The 13,953-nt window shown below is 35.0% G+C and overlaps 1 protein-coding gene and 1 long non-coding RNA gene across 2 annotated transcripts; both read left to right on the top strand.

The window, feature by feature from the left end:
- Positions 1–11,623: 11,623 nt before the first annotated feature.
- On the top strand, positions 11,624–12,300 carry LOC126722772 (vacuolar protein sorting-associated protein 2 homolog 3-like). Its single transcript, XM_050425922.1, has 4 exons — positions 11,624–11,764; positions 11,846–11,896; positions 12,046–12,168; positions 12,274–12,300. The coding sequence occupies exons 1-4, from the start codon at positions 11,699–11,701 to the stop codon at positions 12,298–12,300; spliced, it is 267 nt and encodes an 88-aa protein (XP_050281879.1). The 5' UTR covers positions 11,624–11,698.
- A 514-nt stretch (positions 12,301–12,814) lies between these two features.
- On the top strand, positions 12,815–13,680 carry LOC126723996 (uncharacterized). The gene is made up of 2 exons (XR_007654566.1): positions 12,815–12,954; positions 13,376–13,680. It is a non-coding gene; the product is annotated as an uncharacterized LOC126723996 (long non-coding RNA).
- The last annotated feature ends 273 nt before the right edge of the window (positions 13,681–13,953 follow it).

Genomic DNA, 13,953 nt, shown 5'->3' with positions numbered 1-13,953 from the left:
ATATAGTGTAAAAAAGAAAGAAATGTGTGTGTGTGTATTGCAAAATTACGATGAGAAGTAAACTCTCCACGGACGTTGGGATGTATAACTATTCATATAAGAACATATGTAATTAAGATATACTTAAAGTAATTGTTTTAGTTAGTAATTTTTGTAACAATCATAAGTCTCTCAGGTCTCAATTGTCACTGTTGTAACATATATTTATATTCAGTTTTTTTTTTTCCCTATTCTTTGATAAGCAATGACCTTTCGACTTTTGGTATATCATTGGGTGCATAACAGTGGGGTAAAATGCCTCTAGACATTGAAAAAAAATCACTTCTTATAACTTATAAGCACATATCCATGTGCTTCCCAAGGTGATATAAGATTCTAGGATTGATTCTTCCTTTGGTCCTTCACATGAGCTGTTCAAATTGTTGTGTGGGGCTGCCGACAATGAACGGACGATAGTTGGCTTGATGCGTATGATAGAATCTAGAATTGCCACACAATATAAAAGTCAAAAATCAAAATGATAATTTACCCAAAAATAAAAATGGGGTTCATGTTTTCTAGGTAAAGTACAACAATTTGAAATTTTGATGATTAAAAAGTTAGCAACTGATATATTTTTCTCAATATTGCGTGGCAGTTGATTGAAAACTTTTGGTATCGTTTTTAAATTAGTGAGAAGGTGTTTTTTTTTTTTTTTTTTGGTAATTTGGAATGTTTTTAACACTTCTAGCCAGGCCAATAGTTTGGCCCATGGGTTTGTCTGGGTTTCTTTGAATGTTGCTCCTGGGCCCAAATCCATCTCTTCAATCACAACATTACTTTTCTTACTGATACAAGTAGATTAACATGACTCAGGAAGCCTTTTGTAGCTCTTCTCTCTCCTTTGTATCTTATTCAACTAAAAATATTAATAATAAGAAAAAGGAAGAAAAGAAAAGAAGAATATACTCTTTGGGCTTTGGGCTAGAAGCAAAGGAATCAATGGGATGTCAATTTTCTTAATTAAATTAATTTGAGTGTAATTTTTTACTTGCCTAATCAACTCGTGTTAAGCAAAGCATAAGATTTTCTTTATAACTTATAAGGTATCGTTTATGAATAAAATATTTGTTGTTTTGTTTATTATTGACTTTATGAAATGTTAAGTGTGCTTATCACTGAAATGTTTTCTAAGCAATTGTTGTTGTTCTGTTTAGTAGTAGCTTTGTGAGGTAAGGTTACTTTACAATTAAAATATTTGCACCAAGTTATTGTGCATAGAAAGATGGGGGATAACTTATACAAGGGGTGGTTTAGTGGTAGGAAGTTTTTGTGTCTTGTTATCTTGTGAGTTTGAGGTTGTGGGTTTGAGTAGTGACAAGTCAAATTTCACTATTTTTCGGGTGATCCTACACCATGTCAAATATTTTAGTTGGTGATTGAAGTCGCGTACTGGGATTCACGCAATTGGTTAGTCACGTACTGGGAGTCGTGCATCTGAAAGGGGAACTGTCACTACAAAACAAGTCCAATTAGGTATTAGGATAAGGGTTCAACTGTAGGTTGCTAAGGTACTTGGATTCTTTTACTTGTAACCGCTTGTTGTGATAATAGTGGAGTTTCAGGAGTAGTGACCTAAAAATCACCCGGTGGGGTTTTTGCCATTAGGTTTTCTCCATTCGTAAACAAATCACCGTATCTTTTATTTTCCGCTGCATATTTAGTTTATTGGTGATTTGTTTGTGCTATCAGGCTTTGCATGATAAATTGATTAATTAATAACTTAGCTAATTAATTAATTAATTTCTATCACAAAGGATCATTCAGTTTGTGGCCTATCAATATTCATTATGACAAGTAATCCTCGTAGTTGAGGACACTATTACGTTCCGCTGGGGTGAGCTGCTTCTTGGTTGCAGCGGCCTTCTCTTCTGCAAGCTGCAGTAGGTGATACATGCACCTAAGAAGGAACATCAGGTTGTTTTCCTTTCGGATTTTGGCCATGGCCTGCCTACATTGCTCCATGTTTGCCCTTGGCATTGTCAGGGAGACTCAGTCCACCAAAGGTGCCCCGAGTAGAAGGAGATCATTATGTAAAGAGTTGGACTCGTTCATGCGATACTCCCATTCTCACCACAGTCCTGCATAATATTCCATCTCGTCGTTGTCTCTCTCCCTGCTATAGTTATCAAGAAAATGGGGAACACTACAAAAAACATGACTTGTTTCAACCCACTTTTTCCAAGGGTTCACTGAAAATGGTCGAAACAAACACTAACAAACTAACGCTAATTAAAATCTGACTAATCTAGTTACAATGGTAATTAAAACCCTTGAAATAAACTAAAACACTAAAATCCGCGTAATTGCTGCCTCCAAATTTTTACATTTTTCAACGAAATTCTAACACAACCCTTAATAAAAGATATCCAAATGTTTCAACCCTCAAAATAAAGTCTCTCTCTCTCCCTCAAACTCAGAATTCAGAAAACCAATTTTCGAATAAAGTCTTTGCTCACTCTCTTAGAAAACCCATTTTCATTTTGTTCAACCTTCCTCCAAACTAAATGATAACTCCTAGAAAATTCTCTCTCTCTCTCTCGAACTTTCAAAAACTTTCATGGAGTCCAACAACAACAAAACACAGAGACCATCAAATTCCTATGCAGTTATGGCGGGAAAATCCTCTCTCGCTACACCGATGGCATTCTTCGTTATGCCGGAGGCCTGACACGTGTCCTCGCTGTCGATCGCTCTATTTCTTTCACAGGTTTGTGTGCTCTTCCTTTTTCAGATTCAGTTTTTGTGAAGTCGTTTGGTTTTTTGTGAATAATTAATCAAATTTTTTTTCTTCTTCTTCTTGTTACTGAGTTAATGGTGAAGCTCAGAGAGTTCTGTGGCTCATCGGTGAATCTTCGGTGTCAATTGCCGACCGGCGACTTGGAAACCATAATTTCGATCACGTCCGACGATAGGTTAAGGTGCAATGGTTGGCGATCTTATCTCCAACGACGACCTGCCGTTGATAGTCAGAGCTTTCTCCTCTGCCCTTTTGTCTGCTCTCTCTCTCTGTTTTTTTCCTTAGAACTTTGCAAAGAATTTTTTTGTATTCTCTCTTGTTTTCTCTCTCTCATTCTCTCCATTGATATTTCTCTTCCTTGCCAATAATATAATTTGGGGCTAGGGTTTGGATACTTTGGAAATGGAATTACATACCAGTCCTTTGGAATCTGAAGTATGGTTTGAACATATTATATTGAAGAAATGCTTAAAAAGGAGTTGGTAAGTGATAATGGTGTAGTATTTCACTAATATCAATTTAAGTATGATTTGGATCTATGAGGTTTTTTTGTATTGCTGTGTCAATTTAATTTTAGGTTTCCTGTGGAAATGAGCATTGGTTTATCAATAGTATCAATTTAATTTTTACTTGGTTTGGGTCATTGCAATTCATTGCCCTGTTCAGCTTCTTTACATCGCAGAGATTTTTTACACTCATTTTGTTTATAAAACTTACTAGAGCTTATGAAGTTTATAAATTCATTTTCAAGTTATGTAGCTTGGAATTGGCAATCTATTTTTCCCTTATATTTGTTATTGTTCTGTTCCAATAAATACAAAGCCTGCATTCTTTTTTCTTTTTGATAAGATGTTTATGTCTAGCCTGAAAGTATTAACTCAGTGTAGTTATGGCATGGTGTCAATGCATCATATTGATGCATTATAAACTTGTAAAACTTCCTGTAGTGCTAGAAAATTCACCATTTGAGTATGTGCGTAACAGGAATAAGACCTTCCATCTGAGGCTAAATTTTGATTGCAGATATGGGCAATTTGACATTTAAATGATGACTTCCAAGTTTTCATGAAGCATTCCTTTACCTTAACATTAAAATTAATTACTATGGATTAATGCCGTACAAAAATGTACTTAGATTCAGAAAGTGTCATCTGTAATAATTGCTTGTAGCAGTTTGGGCTTAGGTTTGCAGGTTATTTCATAGTTAGTTTGGTATGGATTGCATGGTTATAGCTTTCTTGCAATTTAGATTCACTTGGAATATTAAAATTTGGAAAATTACCACAACGAGTACAACTTTGGCAAAAAAGCATACCTGTGGTATTATTTTGTTTTACATTGGATAGTGGAATGCCCATGATATTGTAGACGGGAAAACATAGCCTTATCACAACGCATTATATTAATCTGATAAGTCATCAAAATTGGTTGAAGGGTATGTGACTCTTTTTTGGGATGTGGAATTTTATCATTTTGCTGCAACTACTTCTTAAGCTCCCCATTTTATGGGATCTGTTAGGTTCTAAAGTTTTAGGATTTTATGTATTTAGAACTCTAATTTGTATTGTTGGCAAACCATGATCAAAACAATGTTTTAGAAGTGTAGTCTAGCTCAAAGTTGTGATTTTATGTAAAGTTGGAATCGAGTTAAAGCAAGAAGCATTGTGTCTTTCGGCCTGGCTCGATCGATCGAAAGACAGGCTCCATCAATCGAAGCTCGGGCAGAATTTTTTTCTACAGATTCGTCCAACTCAACCCTAACTGTTTTAAAACATTTTTAGAATTTCTTATTTGTCCTAAGTATAAAAGGCAAACCCTAGCCACGTTTTAATGTTGCTCGTAATTGCAATTTGTGTAAATCTCTTGTGAGATCTAGAGGAGCTTTCCTTTATACAAACTTAGGGTTTTCAAGGAGAAGATTTATCTACACCTTGATGATCAATTCAGTTGCTGCCATTGAAACTTAAAGAAAACACAAGCGGATGTGCTTGTATCTGGTGGTGAATCCAAGAAAGAAGGAGTCCGTGGATTAGGAGCTTGCACGTGGTCGTGTCAGTAAGTTCTACTGGTTGGTAGCAATAAGAAGTCAAGCGTGGGGGCTTGTAAGTCTTATTGTATGAACATCGATTCTTTCAAGATAGTGGATTCAAGTTTACCTTGAGGATAACTAGGTCAAATCCTCCCCAAGTTTTTACCGGTTTGGTTTCCTAGGTGATCATATCATGTGTTATTTATTTTCCGCTGTTTTGCATGATTTGATCTTTTATATTGTGATAACCTAGACTTGTTTAATTAGACTAAGTAACAACTTGGCTAATTTCCTAGGTTAAATCAATTGTTTAAGGGGTCTAAAAACTATCAAGTGGTATTAGAGCAGGTAACTCTTTTGTTGTTGATTCTTTGATCACTGAGCTGATCTTTGACCCCTGTTGTCATGGAACACGGACACTCTCTAGTTATTCCTCCTCACTTTGATGGGAATAATTATGCTTATTGAAAAGTAAGGATGAAAGCATTCCTAAAATCCATTGATGAGAGGGTGTGGAACTCCGTTGAATACAGATGGGAGAAGCCCACTACTCCTGTTAGTGAGTGGGAAACTTCTCAAAAAGAAGCAGTTGCGTTTAATAGCAAGGCTATAAATGCGATCTTTAACGCTGTTTCTATGAAGGAATTTAAGAGAATCTCTAATGTTGAGGTTGCTCATACTGCTTGGAATATCCTCCAAACTGTGCATAAGGCACAAAGGCTGTCAAAATCAATAAATTGCAGCAATTGACTTCTAAATTTGAAAGCATTAGGATGTCTGATGATAAATCTTTTGATGAATTCTATACTAAATTGAATGATATTGTTAATTCTGCTTTTAATTTGGGTGAAATCTATGATCAACCTAAAATTGTTAGGAAGATTCTTAGATCTTTAACTGAAGACTTTACACCCAAGGTGACTGCCATTACTGAAAGCAAGGATGTGGACTCCATCCCTGTTGATGAACTTGTAGGATCTCTTCAATCTTATGAGTTAGATCTACCCAAAACTACCAAATCCAAATCAATGGCTCTTAAGTCAAATGATGATGTTGAAGGTGGTGGATTTGATGATGAGCTTTCTGTTATAGAGATTGTCTACCTTGCCAAGAGCTTTAGAAATTTTCTCAAGAATAGTAATAGAAAGGCAAGAGGCACAAACACTGCTGAACTTAGAAACTTTAGGAAGCATGATCCCACTAAAGTTAACAATAATGATAAACCTAGAGATAAAGTAGGTCAATCTTCCAATAATTCCTTGGGCTCTCAGTGTTTTGGATGTCAAGGGTATGGACACATGAAATCTGAATGTCCTACCTATTTAAAGTCTAAGGGTAAGGCTATGGCTATAACCCTTAGTGATGGTGAAGTTTCTGATAATGAGTCTGATTGTGATGAGAATGGAAACTTCATTGCTTTCACCGCTACTGCTGTAGTTGATAAGAGTATATCTGTTGAAGAGAACCCTTCTGATGGGGAACTCTCTGAAGATGCAGATCTTCAAGAGACCTATAATAAACTTTGCAAAGTTGCTACAAAGGATGCTATGAATGTTGAACTTGGCCTGAAGAAAATTGAATCTCTTGAGCTTGAAAAGAAAAATTTGCTTGTTAAACTGTTTGATACTAATGAACTTTTGAACAATGTGAAAACTGAAAATATGCTTTTGCTTGATAAAGTTAAATCTTTGAACTTGATTTATCTGCTACTAGATCTACTAGTTCTAAACTTGATCAAATGCTGAGTGTTCAAAAGTCTTCTTCTGACAAAACTGGATTAGGTTATGTTGAAAGCATCTCTGTGTCCGCTCCCCATTCCACAAAGTTTATTTCTTCATCTTCTTCTTCTGAACCTTCCGTGAGTGAGATAGTGAGTGAAACTGTCAAACCCCCTGTGAGTGAAGTTGTTAAACCCTTATAAGGTTCGTCATCTAGGAAGATTAGAGTTGATCTGAAAGAGTCTAAGTCTAAGAAGTCTACCCTATCTAAAGACAAGACACATGATAAGCCTGCATGGGTTTGTCACTTTTGTGGAAAGTCTGGACACATTCGTCCAAACTGTTACAAGCTGCAAGTTGCAAAGAGAACAAACAAACCAAAAGTACCTATGCCTCAAGCACTTGATCCTATGGTACTTATTGGTGATTAGGTAAAGGCTTTAAACTTTTATTTCAATCCTAAAGTTGGTAATCATTCTCATGTGAATAAGAACTCCAATGCTCATGGTGCATTTAAAAGGTTTTGGATGCAAAAGACTCGATCTAACTGAATCTTTCTGACATGGTCCTTGTACTTCATTGCTCTACTCTTTGTGACCATTGTTCTTTGTTTTTTTTATTTTTCTAGGATTTGCATTGCATAACATTCATGCATTTCATTCTAGGTGTTTTTTTTTTTATATATAATAATAAAAAATAAAAAATAAAAGGAGAAAAAGGAAGCAAATTTTGTTTTGTACTATTCTTCTTAGTTTTTGAGAACAAGGTTGGTCAATTTATTTTCACATAACATGTCTTTTGTACCTTGTTTAGCTTTGATGAGCTTATTTATTGCACTTTACTAGTTGAAGCTTTGTAGTGCATGTTGTGTGGGAAAGATATTTATGGTTTTTGATTATTCTGTCTTAATCTTGAAGTCACATGTTTTTAAATGTTTGACTTGAACTTTTAGAGAAAGGCATAAATAACCATCTCACCACTGTTCACTAGCAATCATGAACACCTTAGTGCATATCATAAGATTTTGTGCTCGAGAAAGTGTAGCACATGCACAAAAAGAATATAAGGTAAAGCCTCAGTTTAAATTGCTTAATACTTAAAATCAAAATTAGTGTGTACTATTAGGCTTGATGCCAAACTCACATGACTTAAAATTGGTATGTATATTATGAGACATAAATACAAGAAACTTACATGATTGCAAGCTTATGATCTAGGAGATGTAGGAGTTATATGATGTAACTCTTTAGGTGATAGTCTCTTTTAAATTCTTTGTGATGAATTTTGTAGACTTTGTGATTGATTGCTATTCACATATCACCTTACATGTATCTCAAGTTTTTGCTAATTGCACACACTACACGAGTTACTTTTTGCTAAACATTGTACATGTTATTGTGTGTGTTTATGGTCTGACCAACCAAGTTTTGCAAATACTTTGAATTTTGTGCAAAATTAATTTGTTACTTGAAAATTTGTGGAGAATGCAAGTAATCTTGTTTTTGGGAATTTGGGCTTAAAATTCTTGTTTTGAAAATCATATCATCACATACTCATGCATTTTTGTTCTTAAATTTTAATGCTTTGAGTTGATTCTAAATGTTTTTCAAAAACTGTGTTTTTCCTCAAAATTTGGTGAGCCTCTGCCTATTTCGATCGATCCATTCTGTTTTTTGATCGATCGAAAAATTTTAAATTTGATAGAGAGAGCCTCTGTCTGTTTCGATCGATCGAAACTGATTTTCGATTGATCGAACTTGTTTCAAATTGTTTTTATAGAGTCTCTGTCTGTTTCGATCGATCGAGGCTGGTTTTCGATAGATCGAAACTCGTGAAACATGTTTTTTAAAAAGACAGATTGGACTTTTCAAAGTCACTTTTTCAAAAAGTTTTTCAACTTTTCTCTCTCTCCGGCTTGGCTAAAAGCTCCACCATCAATTTTTTGTCGTTTTCCTCAGAGATTTTTGCAAGGCTTTTGTCCTTGAAGGCCGGTAAGTCTCTTTTGCCCTTCCTTTTGCATTTTATTTCATGATTTCATGCATTATTATGGGTATTTTCGGCACTTTCAATATATTGGGGTTTTTGATGATTCAAACCTGTTTTTGTGAAATTGATCAATGGGTTTTTGTCCTAGGATGCTATAATGATGATTCTTGTAGTTTAATTTGATCAATTTTGTGGTTTTTGAAAAATTGGAAATTCTAGGGTTTGAAATTGTTCCGAATCGGGGATTTTTGTCTAATTGGCTTAAATTGATGAAATTGGCTTGTCAAATTGATGTATTTGGTCATTATTTTTTGAATACTATCATGTGTAATGATCAATTCGTCAATATTTTTCAAATTGATTAAGTGGTTTTCCAAATTTTGGGGTTTTTGTGTTAATACCTCAATGTTTAAACCAATTTTGTGAATTTGAACTTTTTGGACTTAATTCACTACATTAGAACATGCATCATACCATTTAATTTGTTCATGCATCATATAGATTTTTATTCTATATTTTTTTGTTTTGTGCTAACTTGCAGTCTGCCCTTGGTTTTGGTTTTGTGTTTTTGTTCTTTTGCTTTGTGTTTTGGTCCTTATCTTAGCACCATGCCTAGGAAAACTAGAGCCAATAGGACCCCTTCCACTTCCTCTGTGTCTTCCTCTAAGGTTGAGGAGTTTAGGAATGATAAGTTTCGAGAGGCCTTTGAGAATTTAAACCGTAAGCGTAAGATTTGGGCTGAGCAAGCTGTTGTCTTAGATGAGCTTGATCCGGCCATTAGGGTCAATTTTGAGTCTAGAGGTTGGTTGCCTCTCTTAGAGATAGATCATCCACCCCCGACCGCCTTGATTAAAGAGTTCTTCTCGAACCTCTCTTGCCACGTCTATGATTCCAACACCCTTGTTAGGAGTTGGATACGAGGTGTTGAGTTCACCATTACCCCTAGGGTAGTGGCTAAGGCTCTTGGGGTTCCGGTTGTTCGGGAACCTGACTATCCCTATGATGAGTCACCCTCATTAGATGTAGTCATATCTTACATCACTAGGTCATCTATCCAGTGAGACTCTGATCCTCGGATCACATCCACTGAGCTTACCGAGACTGCCTATCTTTTCTTTAGGATAGCATGTCATTTGTTGTGGCCTATTTCTCACTTCCACACCATCCCTTTAGAGTGATGTGTGTTTTTGTATGCCTTTGTTTCTGGAGCGTCTATCAGTTTTCCTCACTTGTTCCTTCGTTCTTTAAATGAGGTTCATAGGAGTTTTGCCGTAGGGCATGCACTGATTCATCCTATTTTCATTCATAGGATTTTGCTCTTTTTAGGTCTAGATGGTTTTACGTCTGGTGAGCCTATTCATGTTGTTGCTCCCATAGGTGCCACCTTTCTTCGTCAAAGGGCTGCTCACTTGAGAGTTGCTCCTTCTCGTCCTAAAGGTGCCTCATCTAGTGTTGTTCCCCCTCCTCCCTCTTCTACAAGTGTTGATGCTGCCGAGACATCAGGTGCTGCTGCTGCTGATGATGATGTTCCTCCATCGACTGCTTCGGATGATTCAGACATTCGTCGCACGTTGGATCATGTCTTGACCGTTCAGGCAGCTCATGAACAGATTTTGGTGGACATGCTCGATGAAATCCGTGCCTTGCGTGTGGAGTTGGCGCAGTTTAGACCACCTCCTTTTGATGATGGATTCTGTTTGTCCTTTGGCATTCCATCACAAAAAGGGGGAGTACTTTGTAGAGTTTTTGCTTTCAATGGGAGTTTTATTTATTTTAGTTGGAGCTTGTGGAGTTTAGATTGTATCTAGGTGCTTCACTTTGTGTATCTAGGTGCTTCACTTTGTACTTTACATTTTTAGCTCTTGCCATGTTTTTGATGGGATACTCATGTTAGGGGGAGTTTTATGTTTTTGTTGGTACTTTATATGTTTCTTGTTTCAAACTGCCTATTGATTTATATTTATGAGTTATTCATTGATATTTGTCTTTAATTGTGTGTTGTTTGAAATCAAGAAGTTAATTTGTTTACTTGTATTGTTTCCACACATGCGATTATGTATTTTGTTTAGTGTTTCAGGAAATATACAGGTTGATTCAATTGAGCTGCTGTCTACACTTGCAACTGATGGATAGTAGTTAGGATTGAATTTGTTTTATGAGCATTATTTTGTAAAGGGCTCTTTATTTTGTAAACTTTAAGCTTCTAATTGTGTTTTGTCATGGATTGCCAAAGGAGGATTTTGTTAGGTTCTAAAATCTTAGGATTTTATGTATTTAGAACTCTAATTTGTATTGTTGGCAAACCATGATCAAAACAATGTTTTAGAAGTGTTTTAGTCTAGCTCAAAGTTGTGATTTTATGTAAAGTTGGAATCAAGTTAAAGCAGGAAGTATTGTGTCTTTCGGCCTGGCTCGATCAATCGAAAGACAGGCTCAATCGATCGAAGCTCGGGCAGAATTTTTTTCTGCAGATTCGTCCAACTCAGCCCTAAGTGTTTTAAAATGTTTTTAGGGTTTCTTATTTGTCCTAAGTATAAAAGGCAAACCCTATCAACGTTTTAGTGTTGCTCGTAATTGCGGTTTGTGTAAATCTCTTGTGAGATCTAGAGGAGCTTTCCTTTACACAAATTTAGGGTTTTCAAGGAGAAGATTTATCTACCTCTTGATGATCAATTCAGTTGCTGCCATTGAAGTTTAAAGAAAACACAAGCGGGTGTGCTTGTATCTAGTGGTGAATCCAAGAAAGAAGGAGTTCGTGGATTCGAAGCTTGCACGTGATCATGTCAGTAAGTTCTACTGGTTGGTAGTAATAAGAAGTCAAGCGTAGGGGCTTGTAAGTCTTATTGTATGAACTTCGATTCTTTCAAGATAGTGGATTCAAGTTTACCTTGAGGATAACTAGGTCAAATCCTCCCCAGGTTTTTACCGGTTTGGTTTCTTGGGTGATCATATCTTGTATTATTTATTTTCCGCTGTTTTGCATGATTTGATCTTTTATATTGTGATAACCTAGACTTGTTTAATTGGACTAAGTAACAACTTGGCTATTTACCTAGGTTAAATCAATTGTTTAAGGGGTCTAAAAACTATCAGGATTAAATCACCTTTTCTTTTTGCCTTTTTAAGTAGTGTTAACAGTTCATTGGTAAATTTTGTGGCTGTGGCAATTTATCAATTCTTGAATAAATGTTTTTACTGTTTTTCCATGTGGATTCAAGTATAGAGAAGGAAATTGGAGCATTGCAATTAGAAGTTTGTGAAGAGCTTCCAAATTATCCTCATCTCCTCTTTCTAAGTTTGTGTTATCTCTCACATAATTTTAAATCATGTTAGGAAAAGAAGCTTGTCGCTGAGATAAAGAGAACGGCTAAAACTGGAAATGATGTATGTTCTGTTTCTTATGAGTCGACTAGATTCATGCCATTCCTAAAATACTTGAGTTTGTAACATCTAATTTATCTACAGTTCTTGTGTTATTTGAATCTTTCAGATTTATCATTTGCCTGTCCTATTTCTGTCTGTGTGTTCTGCAGGGAGCAACCAAAATTCTAGCTCACCAGCTAATCAAGCTTAGGCAACAAATAGCAAACTTACAAGGTAGTCGAGCTCAAATAAGAGGAATAGCAACTCATACACAGGTGGACTGTCAAAGAACTGTCTGTGTATTTTGATTTTTTCTTTTTCTTTATCGGCTTTTTCTAGTGCATCTGTGCATGGTGCTTTAGCAACATTTATCCTGTCTGTTGCTGTGGGCATGACAGGTGCCACCAAGGCAATGGCAGCCATGAATAAGGTTAGATGGTAATATTTACTAATATACACAGACATGCGTGCGAGCATGTGTAACTTTTGGTTATTGCTACACCACACAAAATCTTTTTTTATTGGCAGTAATTTGTCAAAACCACCATTGGATTATATGTGTTTAACACATTGTTATGCTTGTCAAATATTAAGGTGATTGGATTTAAGAGTCATCTCATTTGTAAATTGTTCAAATTTCTAGTTTTTATTTTTATTTTTATTTAAAATACACCAAATGCTGGAATTTATAGATTAAATAGTAAACAACATCCAATTGAAGTGAAATTTGACATGCATGATAAGAATTGAGAGAACATGTGATTTAATGATGAGATTGACAAAACATTAATTTAATTAATAGTTTTTGACTTATGTGACTTTAGCAAAAGTTACACACACGCAATAATCTGTTACAAGATTCAAGATTTGACTGCAATAACATGATTTGATCTCAAAGAGATTTCTTAATGATGCATAATGAGTTGTTCAAAATTTCTTTCACTTGATGTTTGTTTGATTATGGAATCAATATGTATGTGATGAATTGACTTTCAATTTTTTTTTTTTTTTTTTTTTGGTTGTGGCAGATTTTTTCTACTTCAAGGTTGGATATACCCAGTGCTTGGCAATTGCCGCAGGTAATTTTTTCTTTTTTGGTTTTATATTGATGTGCTATAAGTTGATTGCTTTGGAAACTAAATTGTTGTGTTTGCTTGGTGTGATTATTTGTGATATTAAAAATAAAATAAGAAATAATAGGCAGGTACCCATGTATTTTATGGACCTATGTTCTTTCCAAGTGTTCTTCTTAATTTTATTTTTTATTTTTTATGGATAAATGGATTTTTATGAAAGAAAGTAATTTCGTAAGACTTTGTTGATGAATGACGTTTCTTTAATCAGCATGTTTTATTTAGATATATTTAGCTATATGAACTCTGTTGTGCCTTTTTTGTTCTTTTTAAATTGTGGGTATCTTGAATTTGATATTGTGGAAAGGTGTGTAGATATATTTGGTGGGAAATTAACAAACTTTTGGTATTATTCTCTCTTTTTCAGAAACTTGAGGGCACCCATAATTGCTGAAATGTTCAATTGTACTAGCTGATAACTTCTTGCTTTGGAGATGATGATGAAGAATAAAATGTATCAAAACTTTTAACTCTTGGACAGATTTGGTCTTTGTACAAATTGTGGTTGTTGATATCTTTTTCTCTTAAACGGTAATTGACATATCAGCAGTTTGTATGCAGTCTATAATCTGTTAATTTGTAGATTTGAGTTTAGAGGTCAAAGAAAGTGTAATTGTAGCAATATACCACTTTTGCTATACATTAATATCATAGCATATCATATCAACAATTGTGAATTTTTGTGTGTAATTGTAGCAATATATATAAATATATATATCTATATATTTTGTGCATGATTGTGGTTTTTTTTTTAAATAAAATAAAATCTTATTTTGAGGGTCAAGAGACCCCTTAAATAACCTTATTTATCAAGGGTTGTAAATATAAATCTTTTAAACCTTGGTAAAAGGTTATTTAAGGGTTTCTTGACCCTCAAAATAAGATTAGAGCACTTGTTTTGAGGGCCATGAAGGCCATCAAAACTTTCTTTTCGACAGTATATGT

Source organism: Quercus robur, chromosome 4 (genome assembly GCF_932294415.1).
Source record: "Quercus robur chromosome 4, dhQueRobu3.1, whole genome shotgun sequence".
Lineage (NCBI taxonomy): Eukaryota > Viridiplantae > Streptophyta > Magnoliopsida > Fagales > Fagaceae > Quercus > Quercus robur.
This window is presented reverse-complemented; position numbering and strand designations above follow the sequence as displayed.